Source organism: Somniosus microcephalus, chromosome 4 (genome assembly GCF_052327205.1).
Source record: "Somniosus microcephalus isolate GS21.2 chromosome 4, FLI_Smic_1.0, whole genome shotgun sequence".
Classification (NCBI taxonomy): Eukaryota; Metazoa; Chordata; class Chondrichthyes; order Squaliformes; family Somniosidae; genus Somniosus; species Somniosus microcephalus.
In genome coordinates this window covers 7,220,998-7,248,117 of record NC_140990.1, presented here as the reverse complement: position 1 = coordinate 7,248,117, position 27,120 = coordinate 7,220,998, and the positions used below count along the sequence as shown (strand labels likewise).

General features: G+C 50.3%; 1 protein-coding gene across 1 annotated transcript in view; it reads right to left on the bottom strand.

Moving 5' to 3' along the window:
- The window catches only part of LOC147118229 (uncharacterized), a 220,571-nt gene that overhangs the window by 191,826 nt on the left and 1,625 nt on the right, over positions 1-27,120 (bottom strand). The window contains exon 2 of the mRNA XM_085983685.1: positions 3,701-3,924. Coding sequence (XP_085839811.1) covers positions 3,701-3,924 — 224 coding nt within the window. The remainder of the gene's footprint in view (positions 1-3,700; positions 3,925-27,120) is intronic.

The following is a 27,120-nucleotide window of genomic DNA, read 5'->3' as shown; positions in this document are numbered from 1 at the left end:
AGGGATGTACACACTGGAGTTTAGAAGATTGAGAGGGGACCTCATAGAAGTGTATAAAATTCTGACAGGTCTAGACAGACTGGATGCAGAAGGAATGTTTCCCTTGGCGGGTGAGAACAGAACTAGAGGACATAATTTAAGGATAAGGGCTAAACCATTTAGGACAGAGATGAGGGGGAATTTCTTCACTCAGAGAGTGGTGAACCTGTGGAACTCATTGCCACAGAGGGCAGTGTACGCCAGCTCATTAAATATATTTAAGAGGGAATTAGATATATTTCTACGGGCAAAAGGGGTTAAGGGTTACGGAGAGAAGGCGGGGACGGGATACTGAATTAAAGGATCAGCCATGATCTCATTAAATGGCGGAGCAGGCACGAAGGGCCGAATGGCCTACTCCTGCTCCTATCTTCTATGTATCTATGTATCTATGAATGGGACCTCGACGCCATCGAGATCCGGTTGCGCGTTGGCTGGACAGTGAGGGAGTAGTGGCTCACCGTGTCTGGATGGATGAAACTCTCCGTGCTTCCGCTGTCGAACAGGCAGGTCGTGGCGTGACCGTTTACTTTGATGTCCATCATGGACTTGGACAGGTGATGCGGGCGAGCTTGGTCCAGTGTGACGGAGGCTAGTGTATGGCTGAGCGAGCTGCTGTAGTCTGCGGGTGAGGCGGTGGTCGGGTCTGGAGACAAGGTGGCGGTCGAGTGTGGTGGACAAAATGGCGGCTCCCACGACGTTGAATAAAATGGCGGAGAAGATGGCCGCCCCCACAACTCACATGAGGCACTGCTGGCGTCGGTGGCCTTGATCAAAGATGGCCGCCCCACGACTCACACGAGGGGATACTGGCATCTGTGGCCTTGATGAAAGATGGCCGCCCCCACAACTCGCATGAGGCACTGCTGGCGTCTGTGGCTCTCCCCCTGCAGGCCTTCGCGAAGTGGCCTTTCTTGTGGCAATCGGAGCAAGTCGCGTTTCTTGCAGGGCAGCGCGTCCTCGGGTGTTTCGCCTGGCCACAGAAGAAGCAGCCGGCGGCCCGATCGCGGGGCTCCGATGTCGCAGCCGGTACCGGGGGTGGCGGTCCCGATCGGTTCTGGGACGCCGACGCTGAGGTAGGTCCCAGAGGCGGCGGTGCGAGGGGTATTGTGGCCGGGGTCGGGCCCGAGTCCCAGGGTCGCGCAGCACAGTACCTGGAATACACCTCGAGGTCCCGATGGGCCACTTCCAGGGAGCGAGCGAGGGCTGCAGTTGTATTCAGGTCGAGGTCCTTTGATTCGAGCAGTCTTTGCCGTGAGTAGTCGGACCGGAGGCCTTTCACGAAGGCATCGCGGATATTCCCTTCAGTATTTTCTGCAGCCGTTGCAGCTTTAAAGTCACAGTCCCTGCCGAGTGTTTGTAGCGCCCGTAAAAATTCATCTACAGACTCTCCTGGCTGTTGCGAGCGGGATCTTAGGAGATGTCTGGCATACATAGAATTTACCGGGCTCCGGTACTGCTCTTTCAGCAGGTTGATGGCGTCCTCGTATGTAGCAAGGTCCTGGATGAATGCAAATACCTTAGGGCTCACTTGGGCGGTCAGAACTCTTAATTTGGATCCCGGAGGCACGCCAGATTCTCCCAGGTAGGATTCGAAACAGCTCAGCCAGTGTTTGAAGTCGAGGGCTGAGTTCGCTGCCTGTGGGTTTAGATCCAGGTACGGCGGTCGGAAGGCTCGCAGCTAGGCCGGCTGCTGTGGCTGTTGTAACTGGCCATTTGGCTGGTCGTTTGGCTGCTCCGATCCACTCATTTCAAAATTTAGCCAATAAAATTGATATACCTATCAATTCATCCAATGAAAAGCGACGAGTTAAGATAGTAACTATAGGTTTTTATTGGCTAAATAACAGAGCCCACCCTCGTGGGTGATCGGGTCCAACAAGGAGGAATACCAGCCAGTCGACCACCTTTATACCTGGGCAAGCAGGCGGAGCCATGGGCAGAGTCAGCTGTGGTCAGCCCAGGTATAACAGCGTGACAAGAGGTGACCTTGTGTAGTGATACAACAGTGTAAACAGTGATAACCATAGTGTAACGATAGTGAACGATAAAGTGGTTTACCACAAAGAGCTGATGGTAATTTGGGTATTTAATTGGCTGAGGGATAGGAGACAGTGAGCAGTGCTGAGGGATGTTTTTCTGACTGGAGGGAAGTATGCAGTGGGTTCCCCAGGGGTCGGGATTAGGACCATTGCTTTTCTTGTTATATATAACTGACCTGGACTTGGGTATAGGTGAACAAGTTTGAAGTTTACAGATGATACAAAACTTGGCAACGTAGTAAATAGTGAGCATAGTAGTAGCAGACTTCAGAAGGACAGAGACAGACTGTGAAATGAGCAGACACAAGGCAGATGAAATTAAATGAGGATAAGTGTGAAGTGATGCACTTTGGGAGAAACAACAGGGAGAGGCCGTATAATCTAAATGGGACTATTTTGAGGGGGTGCAAGAGCAGAGGGACCTGGGGGTCCATAATCACAAATCTTAGAAAGTGCCACAGCAAGTTGGTGAGGTGGTTCAGAAAGTGTGTGGGATACTTGGCTTTGTAAATAGTGCCATTGAAAACAAAAACAAGGAAGTTACACTAAACCTTTACAAATCACTAGTTAGGCCTCAGCTGGAGTCTTGTGTACAGTTCTGGGCACCACACTTTAGGAAGGATGTCAAGGCCTTGGAGAGGGTACAGAGGAGGTTGACCAGGATGGTACCAGGGATGAGGGACTTCAGTTATGTGGAGAGATTGGAGAAGTTGGGGTTGTTCTCCTTAGAGCAGAAGGTTAAGAAGAGACCTAATAGAGGTGTTCAAAATTACGAGGGGTTTTGATCGAGCATCGTAGGAACAAACTGTTCACTCTGGCAAGTGGGTCGGTAACCAGAGGTCTCAGATTTAAAATAGTTGCTAAAAGAACTAGAGGGAAATGAGGAGAATTGTTTTCACACAGAGGGTTGTTAAGATCTGGAACGCACCATCTGAAAGGATGCTGGAATCAGGTACCACAGGAACTTTCAAACAGTAATTGGACATGTACTTGAAGAGGACTAGTTTGCAGAGTTCTGGGGATAAAGCTGGGGTTTGGGACTAAATTGGACAGCTCTTTCAAAGAGCCGGCACAGACAGGATGGGCCGAATCACCTTCTTCTGTGCTGTTAGATTCGATGATCAGTGTGAACACACTGGTGTCCCTTAAGGTTCTTAGAGCTTTTAAAGCTCTTCCCACAGTCAGAACATTTAAAGGGTCTCTCGTCAGTGTGAACAAGCTGGTGTGCCAGGAGGGTGGAGGACCGAGTGAATCCCTTCCCACACACGGTGCAGGTGAACGGTCTCTCTCCAGTGTGTAGGTATTGGTGTCTCTTCAGCTCCCCGGAGCTTTTAAAGATCTTTCCACAGTGAGAACATTTAAAGGGTCTCTCGTCAGTGTGAACTCGCTGATGTGCCAGCAGGTTGGATGACTGAGTGAATCCCTTCCCACACACGGAGCAGGTGAATGGTCTCTCTCCAGTGTGTAGGTGTTGGTGTCTCTTCAGCTCCCTGGAGCTTTTAAAGATCTTCCCACAGTCAGAACATTTAAAGGGTCTCTCTCCAGTGTGAACAAGTTGGTGTGCCAGCAGGTGGGATGACTCAGTGAATCCCTTCCCACACATGAAGCAGGTGAAAGACCTCTCACCAGTGTGAACTCGCTGGTGTTTCTTCAGATCCCCGGAGCTTTTAAAGCTCTTCCCACAGTCAGAACATTTAAACGGCCTCTCATCAGTGTGAGCTCGCTGGTGTTGCTTCATATACTGGGGGCTTTTAAAGCTCTTCCCACAGTTAGGACACTGAAATGGTCTCTCATCGTTGTGAACAAACTGGTGTTCCTTCAGTTCCCTGGCGCTTTTAAAGCTCTTCCCACAGTCAGAGCATTGAAATGGTCTCTCATCAGTGTGAACAAGCTGGTGTTGCTTCAGATCCCCAGTGCTTTTAAAGCTCTTCCCACAGTCAGAACACTGAAATGGTCTCTCATCAGTGTGAACAAGCTGGTGTTCCTTCAGTTCCCCGGGGCTTTTAAAGCTCTTCCCACAGTCAGAACATTGAAATGGTCTCTCATCAGTGTGAACAAGCTGGTGTTTCTTCAGATGCCCGGGGCTTTTAAAGCTCTTCCCACAGTCAGAACACTGAAATGGTCTCTCCCCAGTGTGAACTCGCTGGTGTGTTTGCAGGTGGGATGAACAAACAAATCCCTTTCCACACACGGAGCAGGTGAACGGACTGTCCCTGGTGCTACTGCGCCGTTGAACTTCCAACGTAGACGGGGAACTGAATCCCTTCCCACCGTCCCCACCTTTACCCGGTTTCTCCCCGGTGTGACGGTGTATGTGTCTCGCCAGGTCAGGCGATCGGCTGAATCCGCGTCCACACACCGAACATGTGTGCGGTTTGTCATCGCTGCGATCACTGCTTTCTCCTTCCATGTGCAAAGGCCGATGATATTCAGGTCCTGATGAATCCAGCGACTCTGTCAGATGTTGACGTAATGTTTGGTCTGAGCTTCCCGCCTGTAACTGCTCCACTTCTATAACCCTGTAAATTGAGATCAGAAAAGGATCAGAGGCAAACTGTTGTTTAATTTTCCCCTTTCCGAACCTAGGGGCAGTGAAGCTGATTTTCAGGCTCCAGCTGCTGCACAGGTTGGTTGAAAGGATCAGCAGTAATGGTGGCTGTAATACCCACAAGCCCCAGCACTGCAGAAAGCACTCTGTTGACTCCGAGTCCTGCGCATGTGCTCATGACCCCCGCGCTCTCCCTCCTGCTCCACAATCGCCCGTCCCGATCGGTCCACAACGCGCATGCTCAGCGCACAAAACCCCGCGGTTGGAACATCGGGCGCGCATGCGGAGCCGCAACATCTGGTACGCGTGAGCGGCTCAGGTGGGGGCGAGTCGGTGTTTCGCCTCAGCCGCCAAGGAGGTGCGCATGTGCAGGATGACTCAACATTCCTCCTGTCAGCAATCACTCCCTCGTTTCTTCAATAAAAACAGAAAATGCTGGAAATACTCAGCAGGTCAGGCAGCATCTGTGGAGAGAGAAACAGAGTTAACGTTTCAGGTTGATGACCGTTCGTCAGAACTGCTTGTTCTTTAGTGTCAGCCAGTGACTCAGTGGGTAGCACTCTCGCCTCTGAGGCACAAAGTTGTGGGTTCAAGTCCCACTCCAGAAACTTGAACATTGAATGGCGGAGCAGGCTCGAGGGGCCAAATGGCCGACTCCTGCTCCTATCTTCTATGTTTCTATGTAAGTTTAGGGACCCTCCATGTTGACTTTGTCCGATCCTGTCATTGTTTTCCAAGTGCTCTGCTATTACATCCTTTAAAATAGACTCTAGCATTTTCCCCACTACCGATGTCAGGCTTACCGGTCTATAATTCCCCATTTTCTCTCTACCACCCTTTTTGAACAGTGGGGTAACATTAGCTACCCTCCAATCCATGGGTACTGTTCCAGAGTCTATCGAATTTTGGAAGAGGACCAGCAATGCATCTACTATTTCTAGGGCCACTTCCTTAAGTACCCTAGGATGTAGATTATCAGGCCCTGGGGATTTATCAGCCTTCAATCCCATCAATTTCCCTAACACCATTTTCCTACAAATACTGATTTCATTCAGTTCCTCCCTTTCATTAGACCCTATGTTCCCGACATCTCTGGGATGTTATTTGTGTCCTCCTTTGTGAAGACAGAACCAAAGTATGTATTTAATCCAGGACCAGTGCAAGATAGATTAAGGCGATACTTAGTACAACTAAATCAGGAGGTACAAGCACTAAATAAAGAAGTGAGGAACCAACAACAGATTAAAGATCTAGAAAGGCAGAATGCTGGACTTAAACCAGACGAGTTGTCCAGAATAGGTCAACAAGTAATGACACAAGTTATCGGAAGAAAGGGAATGGGGCCCGTTGGATGGGGCCATGTACTGTATTAATGACAAGTGATACGTGTGTTTGTCTACAGGAACCGATGGGTATGCGATGGATGCAATGGACCCAGGTGAAACCATTTAACACTAAAGACCCCCATTCTACCCGCTCCTCTAGGGGAAAGAGCTCGGAAGACGACCAGACCTCTGTTTAAATTACAGATAAACATGGATCCAGTCGACCCTTTATATCAGAGGGTCCGTCTCGGGGAGAAGAAGCTCTCCCGGTTTACCCTTACACCGGAGAACTCATTTTTAATGTGGAAGCAAGTCATCCTCGGTTCCGAGGGACTGCCTAAGAAGAAAGAAGAAGATATAATTGGAGTAAGACTTCTTTACTCCTGTACTCAAATCCTCTTGTATGAAGGCCAGCATACCATTTGCCTTCTTAACTGCCTTTCACGACCACCGGACGTCCCAAAGCGCTTTACAGCCAATGAAGTACTTTTGAAGTGTAGTCACTGTTGTAATGTGGGAAACGCGGCAGCCAATTTGCACACAGCAAGCTCCTGCAAACAGCAATGTGATAATGACCAGATAATCTGTTTTCGTCATGTTGATTGAGGGATAAATATTGGGCACAAAACACCGGGGATAACTTCTTCGAAATAGCACCACGGGATCTTTTACGTCCACCTGAGGGGGCAGACGGGGGCCTCGGTTTAACGTCTCATCCGTAGGATGGCACCTCTGACACTGCAGCGCTCCCTCAGTACTGCCCCTCCGATGGAACAGCGCTCCTTGAGAACTGCCCCGCCGACAGTGCGGCACTCCCTCAGTACTGACCTTCTTACAGTGCGGCGCTCCCTCAGGACTGACCCTCCGATGGAGCAGCGCTCCCTGAGCACTGCCCCTCCGACAGTGTGGCGCTCCCTCAGTACTGACCCTCCGACAGTGCGAAGCTCCCTCAGTACTGCCCCTCCGACAGTGCGGAGCTCCCTCAGTACTGCCCGTCCGACAGTGCGGCACTCACTCAGTACTGCCCCGACAGTGTGGCGCTGCCTCAGTACTGCACCCCCGACAGTGCGGCGCTCCCTCAGCACGGCCCCTCCGACAGTGCAGCGCTCCCTCAGTACTGCCCCTCTGACAGGGCGGTGCTCCCTCAGTACTGCTCCTCCGACAGTGTGGCGCTCCCTCAGTACTGCCCCTCCGACAGTGTGGCACTCCCTCAGTGCTGACCCTCCGACAGTGCGGCGCTCCCTCAGTACTGCCCCTCCGACAATGTGGCGCTCCCTCAGTATTCAGCCTCCGACAGTGCAGCGCTCCCTCAGTACTGCCCCTCCAACAGTGCGGTGCTCCCTCATTACTGCCCCCTGACTGTGCAGCGCTCCCTCAGCACTGCTCCTCCGACAGTGCGGCGCTCACTCAGCTCTGCCCCCCCGACAGTGCGGCGCTCTCTCATTACTGCCCCTACGACAATGCGGCGCTCCCTCTCTACTGCCCCTCCGACAGTGCGGCGCTCCCTCAGTACCGCCCCTTCGACAGTGCAGTGCTCTCTCAGTACTGCCCCCCCGACAGTGCAACGCTCCCTCAGTACTGCCCCTCCGACAGTGCGGCGCTCCCTCAGTACTGCCCCACCTACAGTGCAGCGCTCCCTCTGTACTGCCCCCCCGACAGTGCGGCGCTCCCTCAGTACTGCCCCGCCGACAGTGCAGTGCTCCCTCAGTACTGCTCCTCTGGCAGTGCAGCGCTCCCTCAGTACTGCTCCTCCAACAGGGTGGCGCTCCCTCAGTACTGCCTCTTCGACAGTGTGGCACTCCCTCAGTACTGCCCCTACGACAGTGTGGCACTCCCTCAGTACTGACCCTCCGACAGTGCGGCGCTCCCTCAGTACTGCCCCTCCGACAGTGCGGCGCTCCCTCGGTACTGCCCCACCTACAGTGCAGCACTCCCTCAGTACTGCCCCCCCGACAGTGCGGCGCTCCCTCAGTACTGCCCCTCTGACAGTTCAGTGCTCCCTCAGTACTGCCCCTCTGACAGTGCGGTGCTCCCTCAGTACTGCCTCTCCGACAGTGCAGTGCTCCCTCAGTACTGCCCCTCCGACAGTGCGGCACTCCCTCAGTACTGCCCCGCCGATGGAACAGCGCTCCTTGAGAACTGCCCCGCCGACAGTGCGGCACTCCCTCAGTACTGACCTTCTTACAGTGCGGCGCTCCCTCAGGACTGACCCTCCGATGGAGCAGCGCTCCCTGAGCACTGCCCCTCCGACAGTGTGGCGCTCCCTCAGTAATGCCCCGACAGTGCGGTGCTCCCTCAGTGCTGCCCCCCCGACAGTGTGGCACTCCCTCAGTACTGACCCTCCGACAGTGCGAAGCTCCCTCAGTACTGCCCCTCCGACAGTGCGGAGCTCCCTCAGTACTGCCCGTCCGACAGTGCGGCACTCACTCAGTACTGCCCCGACAGTGTGGCGCTGCCTCAGTACTGCACCCCCGACAGTGCGGCGCTCCCTCAGCACGGCCCCTCCGACAGTGCAGCGCTCCCTCAGTACTGCCCCTCTGACAGGGCGGTGCTCCCTCAGTACTGCTCCTCCGACAGTGTGGCGCTCCCTCAGTACTGCCCCTCCGACAGTGTGGCACTCCCTCAGTGCTGACCCTCCGACAGTGCGGCGCTCCCTCAGTACTGCCCCTCCGACAATGTGGCGCTCCCTCAGTATTCAGCCTCCGACAGTGCAGCGCTCCCTCAGTACTGCCCCTCCAACAGTGCGGTGCTCCCTCATTACTGCCCCCTGACTGTGCAGCGCTCCCTCAGCACTGCTCCTCCGACAGTGCGGCGCTCACTCAGCTCTGCCCCCCCGACAGTGCGGCGCTCTCTCATTACTGCCCCTACGACAATGCGGCGCTCCCTCTCTACTGCCCCTCCGACAGTGCGGCGCTCCCTCAGTACCGCCCCTTCGACAGTGCAGTGCTCTCTCAGTACTGCCCCCCCGACAGTGCAACGCTCCCTCAGTACTGCCCCTCCGACAGTGCGGCGCTCCCTCAGTACTGCCCCACCTACAGTGCAGCGCTCCCTCTGTACTGCCCCCCCGACAGTGCGGCGCTCCCTCAGTACTGCCCCGCCGACAGTGCAGTGCTCCCTCAGTACTGCTCCTCTGGCAGTGCAGCGCTCCCTCAGTACTGCTCCTCCAACAGGGTGGCGCTCCCTCAGTACTGCCTCTTCGACAGTGTGGCACTCCCTCAGTACTGCCCCTACGACAGTGTGGCACTCCCTCAGTACTGACCCTCCGACAGTGCGGCGCTCCCTCAGTACTGCCCCTCCGACAGTGCGGCGCTCCCTCGGTACTGCCCCGCCTACAGTGCAGCACTCCCTCAGTACTGCCCCCCCGACAGTGCGGCGCTCCCTCAGTACTGCCCCTCTGACAGTTCAGTGCTCCCTCAGTACTGCCCCTCTGACAGTGCGGTGCTCCCTCAGTACTGCCTCTCCGACAGTGCAGTGCTCCCTCAGTACTGCCCCTCCGACAGTGCGGCACTCCCTCAGTACTGCCCCGCCGACAGTGCAGCGCTCCCTCGGTACTGCTCCTCCGACAGTGCAGCGCTCCCTCAGTACTTCTCCTCCAACAGTGCAGCTCTCCCTCAGTACTGCCCCTCCGACAGGGCGGCGCTCCCTCAGTACTGCCCCTACGACAGTGTGGCACTCCCTCAGTACTGACCCTCCGACAGTGCGGCGCTCCCTCAGTCCTGCCCCTCCGACAAAGTGGCGCTCCCTCAGTATTCGTCCTCCGACAGTGCAGCGCTCCCTCAGTACTGCCCCTCCGACAGGGTGGCGCTCCCTCAGCACTGCCCCTCTGACAGGGTGGCGCTCCCTCAGCACTGCCCCTGGAATACTGCATACAGTTTTGGTGTCCATACTTAAGAAAAGACATACTTGCTCTCGAGTCAGTACAAAGAAGGTTCACTCGGTTAATCCCGGGGATGAGGGGGTGGTCATATGAGGAGAGGTTGAGTAGATTGGGACTCTACTCATTGGAGTTCAGAAGAATGAGAGGCGATCTTATTGAAACATATAAGATTGTGAAGGGGCTTGATCGGGTGGATGCGGTGAGGATGTTCCCAATGATGGGTGAAACTAGAACTAGGGAGCATCATCTTAGAATAAGGGGCTGCTCTTTCAAAACTGAGATGAGGAGAAACTTCTTCACTCAGAGGGTGGTAGGTTTGTGGAATTTGCTGCCCCAGAAAGCTGTGGAAGCTACATCATTAAATAAATTTAAAACAGAATTAGATAGTTTCCTAGAAGTAAAGGGAATTAAGGGTTACGGGGAGCGGGCAGGAAATTGGACATGAGTCTAGGTTCGGAATGGTCATGGCCCTGTGGGTAGCGGAGCGGGCCCAGGGGCCGTGTAGCCTGGTTCTGCTCCTACTTCTTGTGTTCTAATTCTGTGTTAGATTTCAGGAGATGGTTTTATTCCTGTTCCTGGCTGGGGTGGAGATCACCTTTACAGAAGGTAAGTACTGTAGAAAATATAAGGACAGAGTGATCTCCTGGACGAGTTTCGATCGCCTAGATGGGTCGGAGAGGAATTTCCCAGATTTTTCCTCCCAAATTGGCCATTGGGTTTTTTATCTGGTTTTTCGCCTCTCCCGGGAGATCACATGGGTTCGGGTGGATGGAGAGTGATAGAAGATTTGAGGTTAGGATCAGATCAGCCATGATCTTATTGAATGGTGGAGCAGGCTCGAGGGGCCGATTGGCCTACTCCTGCTCCTATTTCTTATGTTCTTATGTAACAGTGCGGCGCTCCCTCAGTACTGCCCCCGACTGTGCAGCGTTCCCTCAGCACTCTTCCTCCGACAGTGCGGCGCTCCCTCAGCACTGCCCCACTGACAGTGCAGCACTCCCTCAGCACTGCCCCCCGACAGTGCGGCGCTCCCTCAGCTCTGCCCCCCCGACAGTGCGGCGCTCCCTCAGCTCTGCCCCCGACAGTGCGGCGCTCCCTCAGTACTGCCCCACTGACAGTGCAGCGCTCCCTCAGCACTGCCCCTCCAACAGTGCGGCGCTCCCTCAGCTCTGCCCCCCCGACAGTGCGGCGCTCCCTGAGTTCTGCCCCTCCAACAGTGCGGTGCTCCCTCAGTTCTGCCCCTCCAACAGTGCGGCGCTCCCTCAGTTCTGCCCCTCCAACTGTGCGGCGCTCCCTCAGTACTGACACTACGACACTGCGGCGCTCCCTCAGAACTGCCCCTCCGACAGTGCGATGCTCCCTCAGTACTGCCCGTCCGACAGTGAGGCGCTCCCTCAGTACTGACACTACGACACTGCGGCGCTCCCTCAGAACTGCCCCTCCGACAGTGCGATGCTCCCTCAGTACTGCCCCTCCGACAGTGCGGCGCTCCCTCAGTACTGACCCTTGGACAGTGCGGCGCTCCCTCAGCACCGCACTGGAGTGTCAGCCTCGCTTTATATGCTCAAGTCCCCGGAGCGGGATTTGAACCCACAACCTTCTGACTCTGCTATCCACTGAGCCACAGCTGACTCCAGTCTTTTACACAGTTTCATCATAACTTTCTTGCCTTTGCACTCTACGCCTCTGCAAATGCAAGGGAGTTATGATGAATTGTTAAACAGTTTTTTTTGCAGAGTGACCAAGGCTGTCTGTAGGAATCAATTTTGCATTTGAAAGAAGCTTGTATTGTAAAGCTTGTGTGAGAATCAGTGGGAATCGCGGGCTGAGCGGCTGTATAAATTCTCCAGAGCCCAGGTAAGGCCTTAATGCGAGAATCGGCGGGAATCGCGGGCTGAGCGGCTGTATAAAGGCTCCCGAGACCCAGGTAAGGCCTCAGTGTGAGAATCGGCGGGAATTGCAGGCTGAGCGGCTGTATAAAGGCTCCCGAGACCCAGGTAAGGCCTCAGTGCGAGAATCGGCGGGAATCACGGGCTGAGCGGCTGTATAAAGGCTCCCGAGACCCAGGTAAGGCCTCAGTGCGAGAATCGGTGGGAATCGCGGGCTGAGCGGCTGTATAAAGGCTCCCGAGACCCAGGTAAGGCCTCAGTGTGAGAATCGGCAGGAATCACGGGCTGAGCGGTTGTATAAAGGCTCCCGAGCCCAGGTAAGGCCTCAATGCGAGAATCGACGGGAATCGCGGGCTGAGCGGCTGTATAAAGGCTCCAGAGACCCAGGTAAGGTCTCAGTGCGAGAATCGGCGGGGATCGCGGGCTGAGCGGCTGTATAAAGGCCCCAGAGACCCAGGTAAGTTTGACCAGTCTCCAGTCTCGGACCTCAGAGGGAAGGAGAGAGGTAAAAAGTAATCCAAGTGTGACGTCACCAGAAAGCGGGTAAGTGATTGGTTGGTGAGTATTTTTCTCTTTTTTAAGCTTAAACTCTGTGGTTTATAGTTTCTAAGGTGCGATATTCATCATCTAGAATCGGGGCAGAGGGTATTTAAGAATAATATTAATAAATTTAATTAATTACATAGAATGGGAGATCAAGCGATGTGTTGCTGCTGCAATATGTGGGAGCTGGTGGACACCATTGATGCTCACAGTGATCACATTTGCAGTAAGTGTTGGCTACTCGAGGAATTCCGGCTCCGTGTTGAAGAGCTGGAGTCTGAGCTTCAAACACTGAGACACATCAGGGAGGGGGAGAGTTACCTGGACTCTGTGTATCATGAGGTAGTCACACCAATTAGATTAATTAATTCAGATGTAGTCCGTGGCCAGGGTCAGGATGGTGTGACTAGAAGTGAGGCAGGTACGGGGATCCAGGAGGTAGTGTTGGAGGAGCCGCAGCCCTTGCTCTTGTCCAACAGGTTTGAGGCTCTAACTCCCTGTGAGGATGGGAACAGGGACTGCAGGGAGGATGAGCAACCCGGCCACAGCACCGTGGAGCGGGGGGCCATTCAAGTGGGGGGAGATAAAAGAAATGTTGTAGTGGTAGGGGATAGTATCGTTAGGGGGATAGATAGAGTTCTTTGCAGCCGAGAGCGAGAGTTCCGAAGGCTGTGTTGCCTGCCCGGTGCCAGGGTTAAGGACATCTCCTCTGGACTGGAGAGAAACTTGGAGTGGGAGGGGGAGGATCCAGTTGTCGTGGTCCATGTTGGTACCAACGACATAGATAGGACAAGGAAGGAGGTTCTGCTGATGGAGTTTGAGCAGCTAGGGGCCAAATTAAAAAGCAGAACCACAAGGGTAATAATCTCTGGATTACTACCTGAGTCACGTGCAAATTTGGCTAGGGTAAATAAAATTAGAGAGTTAAATGCGTGGCTCAAAGCCTGGTGTGGGAGAAATGGGTTTTGCTTCCTGGGACACTGGCATCAGTACTGGGACAGGAGAGAGCTGTTCCGTTGGGACGGACTTCACTTGGCCAGTGCTGGGACTAGAATCCTGGCGAATCGAATAACTAGGGCTGTAGAGAGGGCTTTAAACTAATTAGTGGGGGGAGGTTTTAAGAGAGCGAAAAATAAAAATGACAGCGGAGAAGGCAATAGAGCAAGGTAGCAGTGGGGGAATTAAAAACCAGAGCGTGTCAGGAAGGGACAGAATGTATAATGATAAAGATAAAGTAGTATTTGGGGTAACAGCAGGAATAAATTGTCAGAAAACATATTTGAAAGTTCTTTATCTGAATGCACGCAGCATGCGTAACAAAATTAACGAGTTGACGGTACAAATAACTACACATGGGTATGATCTGGTGGCCATTACGGAAACATGGCTGCAAGATAATCATGACTGGGAACTAAACATACAAGGGTATTTGACAATTAGGAAGGACAGACAGGAAGGAAAGGGAGGTGGGGTTGCTATGTTAATCAAGGATGGAATTACTGCCATAGTCAGAAATGATATTGGGTCAAAGGATCAGGATAGTGAAACAGTTTGGGTGGAGATAAGGAATAATAAGGGGAAAAAGTCACTAGTGGGCGTAGTCTATAGGCCTCCTAACAGTTGCAAATCTATTGGTCGGAGTATAAATCAGGAAATAGTTGGGGCTTGTAATAAGGGAACAGCTATAATCATGGGGGATTTTAACTTTCATATTGACTGGACTAATCAAATTGGGCAGGGCAGCCTTGAGGAAGAGTTCATAGAGTGTATTAGGGACGGGTTCCTTGAGCAGTCTGTAACTGAACCAACCAGGGGGCAGGCAATCTTAGATCTGGTCCTGTGTAATGAGACAGGATTAATAAAAAATGTCCTAGTGAAGGATCCCCTTGGAATGAGTGACCATAATATGGTTGAATTCCAAATTCAGTTTGAGGGTGAGAGAGTTGGATCTCAAACCAGCGTACTATGCTTAAATAAAGGAGACTATGAAGGTATGAGAGTAGAATTGACTAAAGTGGACTGGGAAAACAGATTAAAGTGTAAGACGGTACAAGAGCAGTGGTCTACATTCAAGGAGATATTTGACATCTTTCAAGATAAATATATTCCACTGAGGAAAAAGGGGAGTAAAAGAAAAGACAGCCATCCGTGGCTAAGTAAAGTAATAAAGGATAGTATCCGACTGAAAACAAGGGCATATGAAGTAGCCAAATCTAGTGGGAGGATAGAAGATTGGGAAGCATTTAAAAGCCAGCAAACAATAACGAAAAGATTAATTAAGAAAGGGAAGATAGATTATGAAAGCAAACAAGCAAAATATATAAAAACAGATAGCAAGAGTTTCTACAGCTATATAAAAAGAAAAAGAGTGGCAAAAGTGAATGTTGGTCCCTTAGAGGACGAGACTGGGAAATTAATGGTGGGGAACATGGAGATGGCAAAAACGCTGAACAAATATTTTGAATCAGTCTTTACAGTAGAGGACACTAAAAATATCCCAACACTGGACAAACAGGGGGCAATGGGGGGGGGGGGGAGGAGCTAAACATGATTAAAATCACTAAGGAGATGGTACTCAGTAAAATAATGGGAAATAATGGGACTTAAGGCAGATAAATCCCCCGGACCTGATGGCCTACATCCTAGGGTCTTGAGAGAAGTAGCGGTAGGGATTGTGGATGCATTGGTGATTATTTTCCAAAACTCCCTGGATTCAGGAAAGGTCCCGGCAGATTGGAAAACTGCTAATGTAACACCCTTTATTTAAGAAGGGAAGTAGACAAAAAGCTGGAAACTATAGACCAGTTAGCCTAACATCTGTAGTTGGTAAAATGTTGGAGTCCATTATGAAGGAAACAGTAACAGAGCATTTGGATAAACATAATTTAATAGGACAGAGTCAGCATGGTTTTATGAAGGGGAAGTCATGTTTGACAAATTTGCTCGAATTCTTTGAGGACGTAACATACAGGGTGGATAAAGGGGAACCAGTGGATGTAGTGTATTTGGACTTCCAAAAGGCATTTGACAAGGTTCCACACAAAAGATTACTGATCAAGATAAGAAATCACGGGATTGGGGGTAATATACTGGCATGGGTGGAAGATTGGCTATCTAACAGAAAACAAAGAGTTGGGATAAATGGTTCGTTCTCGGGCTGGCAATCAGTAACTAGTGGTGTTCCGCAGGGGTCAGTGCTGGGACCCCAACTCTTTACAATCTATATTAACGATTTGGAGGAAGGGACCGAGTGCAACATATCCAAGTTTGCCGACGATACAAAGATGGGAGGGAAAGCAATGAGTGAGGATGACATAAAAAACCTGCAAAAGGACATAGACAGGCTAAGTGAGTGGGCAGAGATTTGGCAGATGGAATATAATATAGGAAAGTGTGAGGTTATGCAATTTGGCAGAAAAAATCAAAGAGCAAGTTATTATCCAAATGGAGAGAAACTGCAAAGTGCTACAGTACAAAGGGATCAGGGGTCCTGGCGCATGAAACACAAAAAGTTAGTATGCAGGTGATCAGGAAGGCCAATGGAATCTTGGCTTTTATTGCAAGGGGGATGGAGTATAAAAACAGGGAAGTCTTGCTGCAGTTATACAGGGTATTGGTGAGGCCACACCTGGAATACTGCGTACAGTTTTGGTTTCCATATTTAAGAAAAGATATACTTGCTCTTGAGGCGGTTCAGAGAAGGTTCACTCGGTTGATTCTGGAGATGAGGGGGTTGACGTATGAGGAAAGGTTGAGTAGGTTGGGACTCTACTCATTGGAGTTCAGAAGAATGAGAGGCGATCTTATCGAAACATATAAGATTGTGAGGGGGCTTGATCGGGTGGATGTGGTGAGGATGTTTCCACTGAAGAGTGAGACTGGAACTAGGGGCATAATCTTAGAATAAGGGGCTGCCCTTTCAAAACTGAGATGAGGAGAAACTTCTTCACTCAGAGGGTAGTAAATCTATGGAATTTGCTACCCCAGAGAGCTGTGGAAGCTGCAACATTAAATAAATTTAAAATGGAGATAGACAGTTTCCTAGCAGATAAGGGAATTAGGGGTTACGGGGAGAGGGCAGGGAAGTGGACGTGAGTCTAGATTCAGATCAGCCATGATCCTATTGAATGGCGGAGCAGGCCCGAGGGGCCGTATGGCCTACTCCTGCTCCTATTTCTTATGTTCTTATGATGGGACAGTGTAGAGGGAGCTTTACTCTGTATCTTCCCTGTGCTGTACCTGCCCTGGGAGTGTTTAATGGGACAGTGTAGAGGGAGCTTTACTCTGTATCTAACCCGTGCTGTACCTGCCCTGGGAGTGTTTGATGGGACAGTGTGGAGGGAGCTTTACTCTGTATCTAACCCGTGCTGTGCCTGCCCTGGGAGTGCTTGATGGGAGAGTGTAGAGGGAGCTTTACTCTGTATCTAATCCATGCTGTACCTGCCCTGGGAGTGTTTAATGGGACAGTGTAGAGGGAGCTTTACTCTGTATCTAACCCGTACTGTACCTGCCCTGGAAGTGTTTGATGGGATAGTGTAGAGGGAGCTTTACTCTGTATCTAACCCGTGCTGTACCTGCCCCGGGAGTGTTTGATGAGACAGTGTAGAGGGAGCTTCACTCTGTATCTAACCCGTGCTGTCCCTGCCCTGGGAGTGTTTGATGGAACAGTGTAGAGAAACATAGAAACATAGAAGATAGGAGCAGGAGTAGGCCATTCGGCCCTTCGAGCCTGCTCCGCCGTTCAATGAGATCATGGCTGATCATCCAAATTCAGTACCCTGTCCCTGCCTTCTCCTCATATCCCTTGATCCCTTTAGCCTCAAGAAATATATCCAACTCTTTCTTCAATATATTTAATGAATTGGCCTCCACCGCCCTCTGTGGCAGAGAATTCCACAGGTTCACCACTCTCTGGGTGAAGAAATTCCTCCTCATTTCAGTCCTAAATGGCTTTCCCCTTATCCTTAGACTATGACCCCTGGTTCTGGACTCCCCGGCCATCAGAAACATCCTTCCTGCATCTAGTCTGTCCAGACCTGACAGAATTTTATAGGTTTCAATGAGATCCTCTCTCAATCTTCTAAACTCCAGTGAGTATAAGCCCAATCGACACAATCTCTCCTCATACGTAATTCCTGCCATCCCAGGTATCAGCCTGGTGAATCTTCGCTGCACTCCCTCCATGGCAAGAACGTCCTTCCTCAGGTAAGGTGACCAAAACTGTACACAATACTCAAGGTGCGGTCTCACCAAGGCCCTGTACAACTGTAGCAAGACATCCTTGTTCCTGTACTCGAACCCTCTTGCTACGAAGGCCAACATACCATTTGCCTTCTTAACCGCCTGCTGCACCTGCATGCTTACCTTCAGCGACTGGTGCACAATAACACCCAGGTCTCTTTGCACTTCCCCTTCTCCCAATCTATTGCCATTCAAATAATAATCTTTGCGTTACTCTGTATCTTACCCATGCTGCACCTGTCTGGGAGTGTTTGATGGGACAGTGTAGAGGAAGGTTCACTCTGTATCTAACCCGTGCTGTACCTGCCCTGGGAGTGTTTGATGGGACAGTGTAGAGGGAGCTTTACTCCGTGTCTAACGTGTGCTGTACCTGCCCTGGGAGTGTTTGATGGGACAGTGTAGAGGGAGCTTTACTCCGTGTCTAACGTGTGCTGTACCTGCCCTGGGAGTGATTGATGGGACAGTGTAGAGGGAGTTTTACGCTTTATCTAACCCATGCTGTACCTGCCTTGGGAGTGTTTGATGGGACATTATAGAGGGAGCTTTACTCTTTATCAAACCCGTGCTGTACCTGCCCTGGTAGTGGTTGATGGGGCAGTGTAGAGGGAGCTTTACTCTGTATCTAACCCGTGCTGTACCTGCCCTGGGAGTGTTTGATGGGACAGTGTAGAGGGCGCTTTACTCTGTATCTATCCCGTGCTGTACCTGCCCTGGGAGTGTTTGATGGGACAGTGTAGAGGGAGGTTTACTCTGTATCTAACCAGTGCTGTACCTGCCCTGGGAGTGTTTGATGGGACAGTGTAGGGGGAGCTTTACTCTGTATCTAACCCGTGCTGTACCTGCCCTGGGAGTGTTTGATGGGATAGTGTAGAGTGAGCTTTACTCTGTATCTAACCCATGCTGTACCTGCCCTGGGAGTGTTTGATGGGACAGTGTAGAGGGAGCTTTACTCTGTATCTAACCCGTGCTGTACCTGCCCTGGGAGTGTTTGATGGGACAGTGTACAGGAAGCTTTACTCTGTATCTAACCCATGCTGTACCTGCCCTGGGAGTGTTTGATGGGCCAGTGTAGAGGGAGCTTTAATCTGTATCTAACCCGTGCTGTACCTGCCATGGGAGTGTTTGATGGGGCAGTGTAGAGGGAGCTTTACTCTGTATCTAACCCGTGCTGTACCTGCCCTGGGGGTGTTTGATGGGACAGTGTAGAGGGAGATTTACTCTGTATCTAACCCATGCTGTACCTGCCCTGGGAGTGTTTCATAGCACAGTGTAGACGGAGCTTTACTCTGTATCTAACCCATGCTGTACCTGCCCTCATGAGAAAATTTGGCTAGGGTAAATAAAATCAGAGAGTTAAATGCGTGGCTCAAAGACTGGTGTGGCAGAAATGGGTTTTGCTTCTTGGGACACTGGCACCAGTACTGGGACAGGAGAGAGCTGTTCCGTTGGGATGGACTTCACTTGGCCAGTGCTGGGACCAGAATCCTGGCGAATCGAATAACTAGTGCTGTAGAGAAGGCTTTAAACTAATTAGTAGAGGGGAGGTTTCAAGAGAGCGAAAAATAAAAATGTCAGCGCAGAAGGCAATAGAGCAAGGTAGCAGCGGGGGAATTAAAAACCAGAGCGTGTCAGGAAGGGACAGAATATATAAAGATAAAGGTAAAGTAGTAAAGGGGGTAAAAGCAGGAATAAATTGTCACAAAACATATTTGAAAGTTCTTTATCTGAATGCACGCAGCATTCGTAACAAAATAGACGCGTTGACGGTACAAATAACGACACATGGGTATGATCTGGTGGCCATTACGAAGACATGGCTGCAGGGTGACCATGACTGGGAACTAAACATCCAGGGGTATTTGACTATTGGAAGGACAGCCAGGAAGGAAAAGGAGGTGGGGTGGCTGTGTTAATAAAGGATGGAATCACTGCAATAGTGAGAAATGATATTGGGTCAAAGGATCAGGATAGTGAAACGGTTTGGGTGGAAATAAGGAATAATAAGGAGAAAAAGTCACCAGTGGGCGTAGTCTATAGGCCTCCTAACAGTGGCAACTCTATTGGTCGGATTATAAATCTGGAAATAGTTGGGGCTTGTAATAAGGGAAGAGCTATAATCATGGGAGATTTTAACTTTCATATTGACTGGACAAATCAAATTGGGCAGGGCAGCCTTGAGGAAGAGTTCATAGAGTGCATTAGGGACGGGTTCCTTGAGCAGTATGTTACTGAACCAACCAGGCTCTCTTGAAACCTCCTCGCCACTAATTAGTTTAAAGCCCTCTCTACAGCCCTAGTTATTCAATTCGCCAGGATTCTAGTCCCAGCACTGGCCAAGTGAACTCCGTCCCAACGGAACAGGTCTCTCCTGTCCCAGTACTGGTGCCAGTGTCCCAAGAAGCAAAACCCATTTCTCCCACACCAGTCTTTGAGCCACGCATTTAACTCTCTGATTTTATTTACCCTAGCCAAATTTGCTCATGAGGGCAGGTAGCGCACGGGTTAGATACAGAGTAAAGCTCCCTCTACACTGTCCCAGGCAATCTTAGATCTGGTCCTGTGTAATGAGACAGGATTAATAAAAAATGTCCTAGTAAAGGATCCCCTTGGAATGAGTGACCATAACATGGTTGAATTCCAAATTCAGTTTGAGGGTGAGAGAGTTGGATCTCAAACCAGCGTACTAAGCTTAAATAAAGGAGACTATGAAGGTATGAGAGCAGAGTTGACTAAAGTGGACTGGGAAAATAGATTAAGGTGCAAGACGGTAAATGAGCAGTGGTGTACATTCAAGGAGATATTTCACAACTTTCAAGAAAAATATATTCCACTGAGGAAAAAGGGGCGTAAAAGAAAAGACAGCCATCCGTGACGAAGTAAAGTAATAAAGGATAGTATCCGACTGAAAACAAGGGCATATAAAGTAGCCAAATCTAGTGGGAGGATAGAAGATTAGGAAGTATTTAAAAGCCAGCAAAGAATAACTAAAACATTAATTAAGAAAGGGAAGATAGATTATGAAAGTAAACTAGCAAGAAATATAAAAACAGATAGCAAGAGTTTCTACAGTTATATAAAAAGAAAAAGGGTGGCTAAAGTGAATGTTGGTCCCTTAGAGGACGAGACTGGGAAGTCAGTAGTGGGGAACATGGAGATGGCAAAAACGCTGAACAAATATTTTGTATCAGTCTTTACAGTAGAGGACACTAAAAATATCCCAACACTGGACAAACAGGGGGCTATGGGGGGGGGGGGAGGAGCTAAATACGATTAAAATCACTAAGGAGATGGTACTCGGTAAGATAATGGGACTTTAAAAAAAAAAAAATTATTCATTGATGGGATGTGGGCGTCGCTGGCTGGCTAGGCCTGCATTTAGTGCCCATCCCTAATTGCCCTTGAGAAGCTGGTGGTGAGCCACCTTCTTGAACCGCTGCAGTCCATATGGTGTAGGTACACCCACAATGCTGTTAGGGAGTTCCAGGATTTTGGCCCAGCGACAGTGAAGGAACGGCGATACAGGTCCAAGTCAGGATGGTATGTGACTTGGAGGGGAACTTGTAGGTGGTGATGTTCCCATGCGTCTGCTGCCCTTGTCCTTCTAAGTGGTAGAGGTCGCGAGTTTGGAAGGTGCTGTTGAAGGAGCTTCGGCGAGTTGCTGCAGTGCATCTTGTAGATGGTACACACTGCAGCCACAGTGCGCCGGTGGTGGAGGGAGTGAATGTTGGAGGTGGTGGATGGAGTGCCAATCAAGCGGGCTGCTTTATCCTGAATGGTGTCGAGCTGTTTGTCTTGCCTGTATTCGTTTTGCACTCATGTATATTACCCTCCCCCACACGGTGTATAGTTTCACTTCCTCTTTCCTGACTGACCTGGAAGGTTCCAGGTCTTGGCTCTTGGCTCCGCCCCTGACTTCTCTTACTTAAAGATCTCAGGATCTGTATGACTCATTCCTGTGAGCCAGTCGGTGTGTTGAGATGTTAGCTCTGATCTTAGTGATTAAAAGCCAACTTGTTAAAGTCTATAACTTCTAGTTTTGTGGTTATTGAAGGCACATCAATTTTAATCACTAAAGAATACTAGGATGGATCGACTCCTAAAACCAGAGCGTCTGGACTTGGATCCACATTCTGCTAAAGCATCAAATCAATTTGGACACTGGCTCAAATGCTTCGAACTCTTCGCGAGGGCCTCATCCGCTAGCGAGGTAGATAAACTGAGTCTACTGACTACTCGCGTTAGTCATCGGATTTATTCGTTCATCCGGGACGCCACCTCTTACACGGAGGCCATCACTATCCTGAAGGCCCAATACCAGAGGCCAGTAAACGAAGTGTACGCCAGACATCTGCTGGCTACACACAGGCAGCGACCTGAGGAACCAATGGACGATTTCTTACAGGGCCTAAAGGACTTGGTCCGGGACTGTAACTGCAAGGCCGTGACGGCCAACGTGTACTCTGACGAATTGGTCCGCGATTCCTTCATCACGGGCCTCAAATCGAATTATATCCGGCAGAGACTGCTGGAGAAGGAGGTCCTGGACTTAAAAAAGGCAGTGGCCACTGCACGATCGCTGGACGTGGCCAAGAAAAACTCTGACTCTTATTCTTCTGGCCATGCGGTCCTCACCACCTCGTGCGCGCCGAGCGGGCCGCCATCTTGGAATCAGCCATCTTCCCCATCCAGGTCTCAGCCCAGCTCTACACCGCCGGAGTCCCCACACAGAAGTTCACCCAGGAGTCCTACTACAGCGGCAATGTCTCGAGGCCCAAAATGCTACTTCTGCGGCCAGGCCAAGCACCCCAGACAACGATGCCCAGCGAAGGACGCTACATGCTTCAAATGTAAGAAAAAGGGGCATTTTAGCAAAGTCTGCAGGGGGAATCCGATTTCCAACTCCGTCACCGCCTCGTGCGTGCCGTGCGGGCCGCCATCTTGGGATCCGCCATCTTTTCCCGACTCAACGGCCGCCCAGGGCCCAACAGTGGCTTCGATCACGGTGGATCAATCCAGGCCACACCCGTTGACAAAATCCATGATGGACATACAGGTGAATGGGAATTTAACGAAATGTTTAATTGACTGTGGGAGTACCGAGAGTTTTATCCACCCTAGCCTGGTACGGCGGCTCTCATTAACGGTAACCCCTACACGGAGCAGAATTGCTATGGCTGCTAAGCCCCACACTTCGGACATTTTGGGCTACTGTGTGGTAACACTGACTGTAAAAGGCACGGACTACAAGGATTTCAAACTCCTCGTGATGCCAGAACTCTGTGTTAATGTAATCTTGGGCCTGGGCTTCCAGTGCCACCACGAAAGTGTCACGCTAGCATATGGCGGGTCCCAGCCGCCACTCACAGTCTGTGGCCTATCAACCTTAAAAATCAGCCCGCCCTCTTTATTCGCTAATCTCGCTCCGAACTGTAGGCCCATAGCGACCAAAAGTAGACGGTACAGTTTGGAAGACAGACACTTTATCAAGGCAGAAGTGGACAGACTCCTGCGGGAAGGCATTATTGAATGCAGTACCAGTCCGTGGCGTGCCCAAGTAGTCATAGTTAAAAATAGCGAAAAGAAACGGATGGTAATTGACTACAGCCAGACTGTTAATATTTATACCCAGCTGGACGCCTACCCTTTACCCCGCATATCAGAAATGGTCAACCAGATTGCGCAATACCGAGTCTTCTCGACTATCGACCTCAAATCCGCATATCACCAGCTCCCCATTAGAACGGAGGACCGCCCATACACCGCCTTTGAGGCGAACGGACGACTCTACCATTTTCCTCAGAGTGCCCTTCAGGGTAACAAATGGGGTCTCGGTCTTCCAACGTGAGATGGACCGCATGGTTGACGAGAATAAACTACAAGCTACCTACCCCTATCTGGACAATGTCACTATCTGCGGGCACAACCAGCAAGACCACGATCTAAATCTTGCGAGATTTTTAAAAACTGCCCTAAAGCTGAATCGAACCTACAACGAAGACAAATGTGTCTTCAACACAGCCCGTCTCTGTATCCTCGGCTGTGTGGTGGAAGATGGGGTAATTGGACCAGACCCTGACCGATTACGCCCCCTAAAGGAACTGCCCCTGCCACACAATCCCAAAGCTTTAAAAAGGTGCCTGGGATTTTTTTCGTATTATGCCCAATGGGTGCCCAATTACTCTGATAAGGCCCGACCCCTCATTAAATCGATGTCCTTCCCACTATCAGCTGAAGCTCAGGTTTTCACCAGTATTAAACAGGACATTGAAAGGGCTGCAGTGTGTGCAGTGGACGAATGCATTCCCTTTCAAGTCGAAAGTGATGTGTCAGACTTTGCCTTAGCTGCAACCCTCAATCAGGCTGGGAGACCTGTGGCCTTCTTCTCCCGAACCCTTCAGGGACCTGAAATCAGGCACTCTTCTGTCGAGAAGGAGGCACAGGCTATAGTGGAGGCAGTGCAGCACTGGAGACACTACCTAGCCGGCAATCATTTCACCCTGCTCACCGACCAGCGGTCGGTGGCTTTCATGTTTAATAACAAACAAAGGGGGAAAATCAAGAATGACAAAATACTCAGGTGGAGGATCGAACTATCCACGTTCGACTATGATATTATGTACAGGCCGGGAGCCCTTAATGAACCCCCAGACGCCCTATCGCGGGGAATGTGTGCCAGCATTCATACGGACAAATTACAGGGTCTCCACAACGACCTCTATCACCCAGGGGTCACCCGACTATACCATTTTATAAAGTCCCGCAATCTGCCCCACTCCATCAAGGAGGTCAAGGCAATGACCAGAGCCTGCCGCATCTGTGCGGAATGCAAGCCTCGTTTCTACAGGCCTGACCATGCACACCTTATCAAAGCCACACGGCCATTCGAGCGCCTATATCGAATACTCTGACGGGCGAGAGGACACTGTTTCCATAAAAGACCTCGCTCCCTCGGGGAGCGGAGAGAACGATGAGAGACTACCCGAGGAAGACCTACACTACAAAGAGACAGGACGCCCAGAGGTATCAATACCCAACTTTAACCTGGAGGACACTGCAGATAACCTGGAAGACACTGTGGAGGCCCAGACAGCGGAGGAACCAGAATCCACTCCCCTAGAGGCACCCCAACCGGCTTTGCGCCGATCACTGAGAACCGCAAAACCTCCTGACAGACTCACTTATACCAACTTTTAAGAAACATCACCCCGATGGACTAAATCTAAAGAAGGGGTGAATGTAATGAAATCTGTTTGTCTTGCCTGTATTCGTTTTGCACTCATGTATATTACCCTCCCCCACACGGTGTATAGTTTCACTTCCTCTTTCCTGACTAACCTGGAAGGTTCCAGGTCTTGGCTCTTGGCTCCGCCCCTGACTTCTCTTATTTAAAGATCTCAGGATCTGGATGACTCATTCCTGTGAGCCAGTCGGTGTGTTGAGATGTTAGCTCTGATCTTAGTGATTAAAAGCCAACTTGTTAAAGTCTATAACTTCTAGTTTTGTGGTTATTGAAGGCACATCAAAGGAGCTTTGGCGAGTTGCTGCAGTGCATCTTGTAGATGGTACACACTGCAGCCACAGTGCGCCGGTGGTGGAGGGAGTGAATGTTGGAGGTGGTGGATGGAGTGCCAATCAAGCGGGCTGCTTTATCCTAAATGGTGTCGAGCTTCTTGAGTGTTGTTGGAGCTGCACTCATCCAGGCAAGTGGAGAGTATTCCATCACACTCCTGACTTGTGCCTTGTAGATGGTGGAAAGGCTTTGGGGAGTCAGGAGGTGAGACACTCGCCACAGAATTCCCAGCCTCTGGCCTGCTCTTGTAGCCACAGTATTTATATGGCTGGTCCAGTTCAGTTTCTGATCAATGGTAACCCCCAGGATGTTGATAGTGGGGGATTCAGCGATGGTAATGCCATTGAATGACTTAAGGTGGATAAATCCCCTGGACCTGATGGCTTACATCCTAGGGTCTTGAGAGAGGTAGCAGTGGGGATTGTGGATGCATTGGTGGTAATTTTCCAAAACTCCCTGGATTCAGGCAAGGTCCCAGCAGATTGGAAAACTGCTAATGTAATGCCCTTATTTAAAAAGGGAGGGAGACGAAAGGTTGGAAACTATTGACCAGTTAGCCTAACATCTGTGGTTGGTAAAATGTTGGAGTCCATTATTAAGGAAGCAGTAACAGGACATTTGGATAAGCATAATTTAATCGGACAGAGTCAGCATGGTTTTATAAAGGGGAAGTCATGTTTGACAAATTTGCTCGAATTCTTTGAGGATGTAACAAACAGGGTGGATAAAGGGGAACCAGTGGATGTGGTGTATTTGGACTTCCAAAAGGCATTTGACAAGGTGCCACACAAGATTACTACGCAAGATAAAAAATCATGGGATTGGGGGTAATATACTGGCATGGGTGGAAGATTGGCTATCTAACAGAAAACAGAGAGTTGGGATAAATGGTTCATTCTCGGGTTGGCAATCAGTAACTAGTGGTGTTCCGCAGGGGTCAGTGCTGGGACCCCAACTCTTTACAATCTATATTAACGATTTGGAGGAGGGGACCGAGTGCAACATATCCAAGTTTGCCTACGATACAAAGATGGGAGGGAAAGCAGTGAGGAGGACATAAAAAACCTGCAAAAGGACATAGACAGGCTAAGTGAGTGGGCAGAAATTTGGCAGATGGAATATAATGTTGGAAAGTGTGAGGTTATGCACTTTGGCAGAAAAAATCAAAGAGCAAGTTATTATCTAAATGGAGAGAAACTGCAAAGTGCTACAGTACAAAGGGATCTGGGGGTCCTGGCGCATGAAACACAGAAGGTTAGTATGCAGGTACAGCAGGTGATCAGGAAGGCCAATGGAATCTTGGCTTTTATTACAAGGGGGATGGAGTATAAAAGCAGGGAAGTCTTGCTTCAGTTATACAGGGGACTGGTGAGGCCACACCTGGAATATTGCGTGCAGTTTTGGTTTCCATATTTAAGAAAAGATATACTTGCTATCGAGGCAGTTCAGAGAAGGTTCACTCGGTTGATTCCGGAGATGAGGGGGTTGACTTATGAGGAAAGGTTGAGTAGGTTGGGACTCTACTCATTGGAATTCAGAATAAAACAAAAGAGGTGACTCAACCGTGGCTAACAAGGGAAATTAGGAATAGCATAAGATCCAAGGAGAGGACATATTTATTGGCCAGAAAAAGCAGTAAACCTGAGGATCGGGTGGCTGCGGGGAGGATTTTTCCACTGATGGGTGAGAGTAGAACTAGGGGGCATAATCTTAGAATAAGGGGCTGCTGTTTCAAAACTGAGATGAGGAGAAACTTCTTCACTCAGAGGGTGGTAAATCTATGGAATTTGCTACCTGAGATAACTGTGGAAGCTGCGACATTAAATAAATTTAAAACAGAGATAGACAGTTTCCTAACTGATAAGGGAATTAGGGGTTATGGGGAGCGGGCAGGGAAGTGGACGTGAGTCTAGGTTCGGATCAGCCATGGTCCTATTGAATGGCGGAGCAGGCCCGAGGGGCCATATGGCCTACTTCTGCTCCTACTTCTTATGTTCTTTTCCTCTTCACATATCTATAAAAGCTTTTACAGTCAGTTTTTATGTT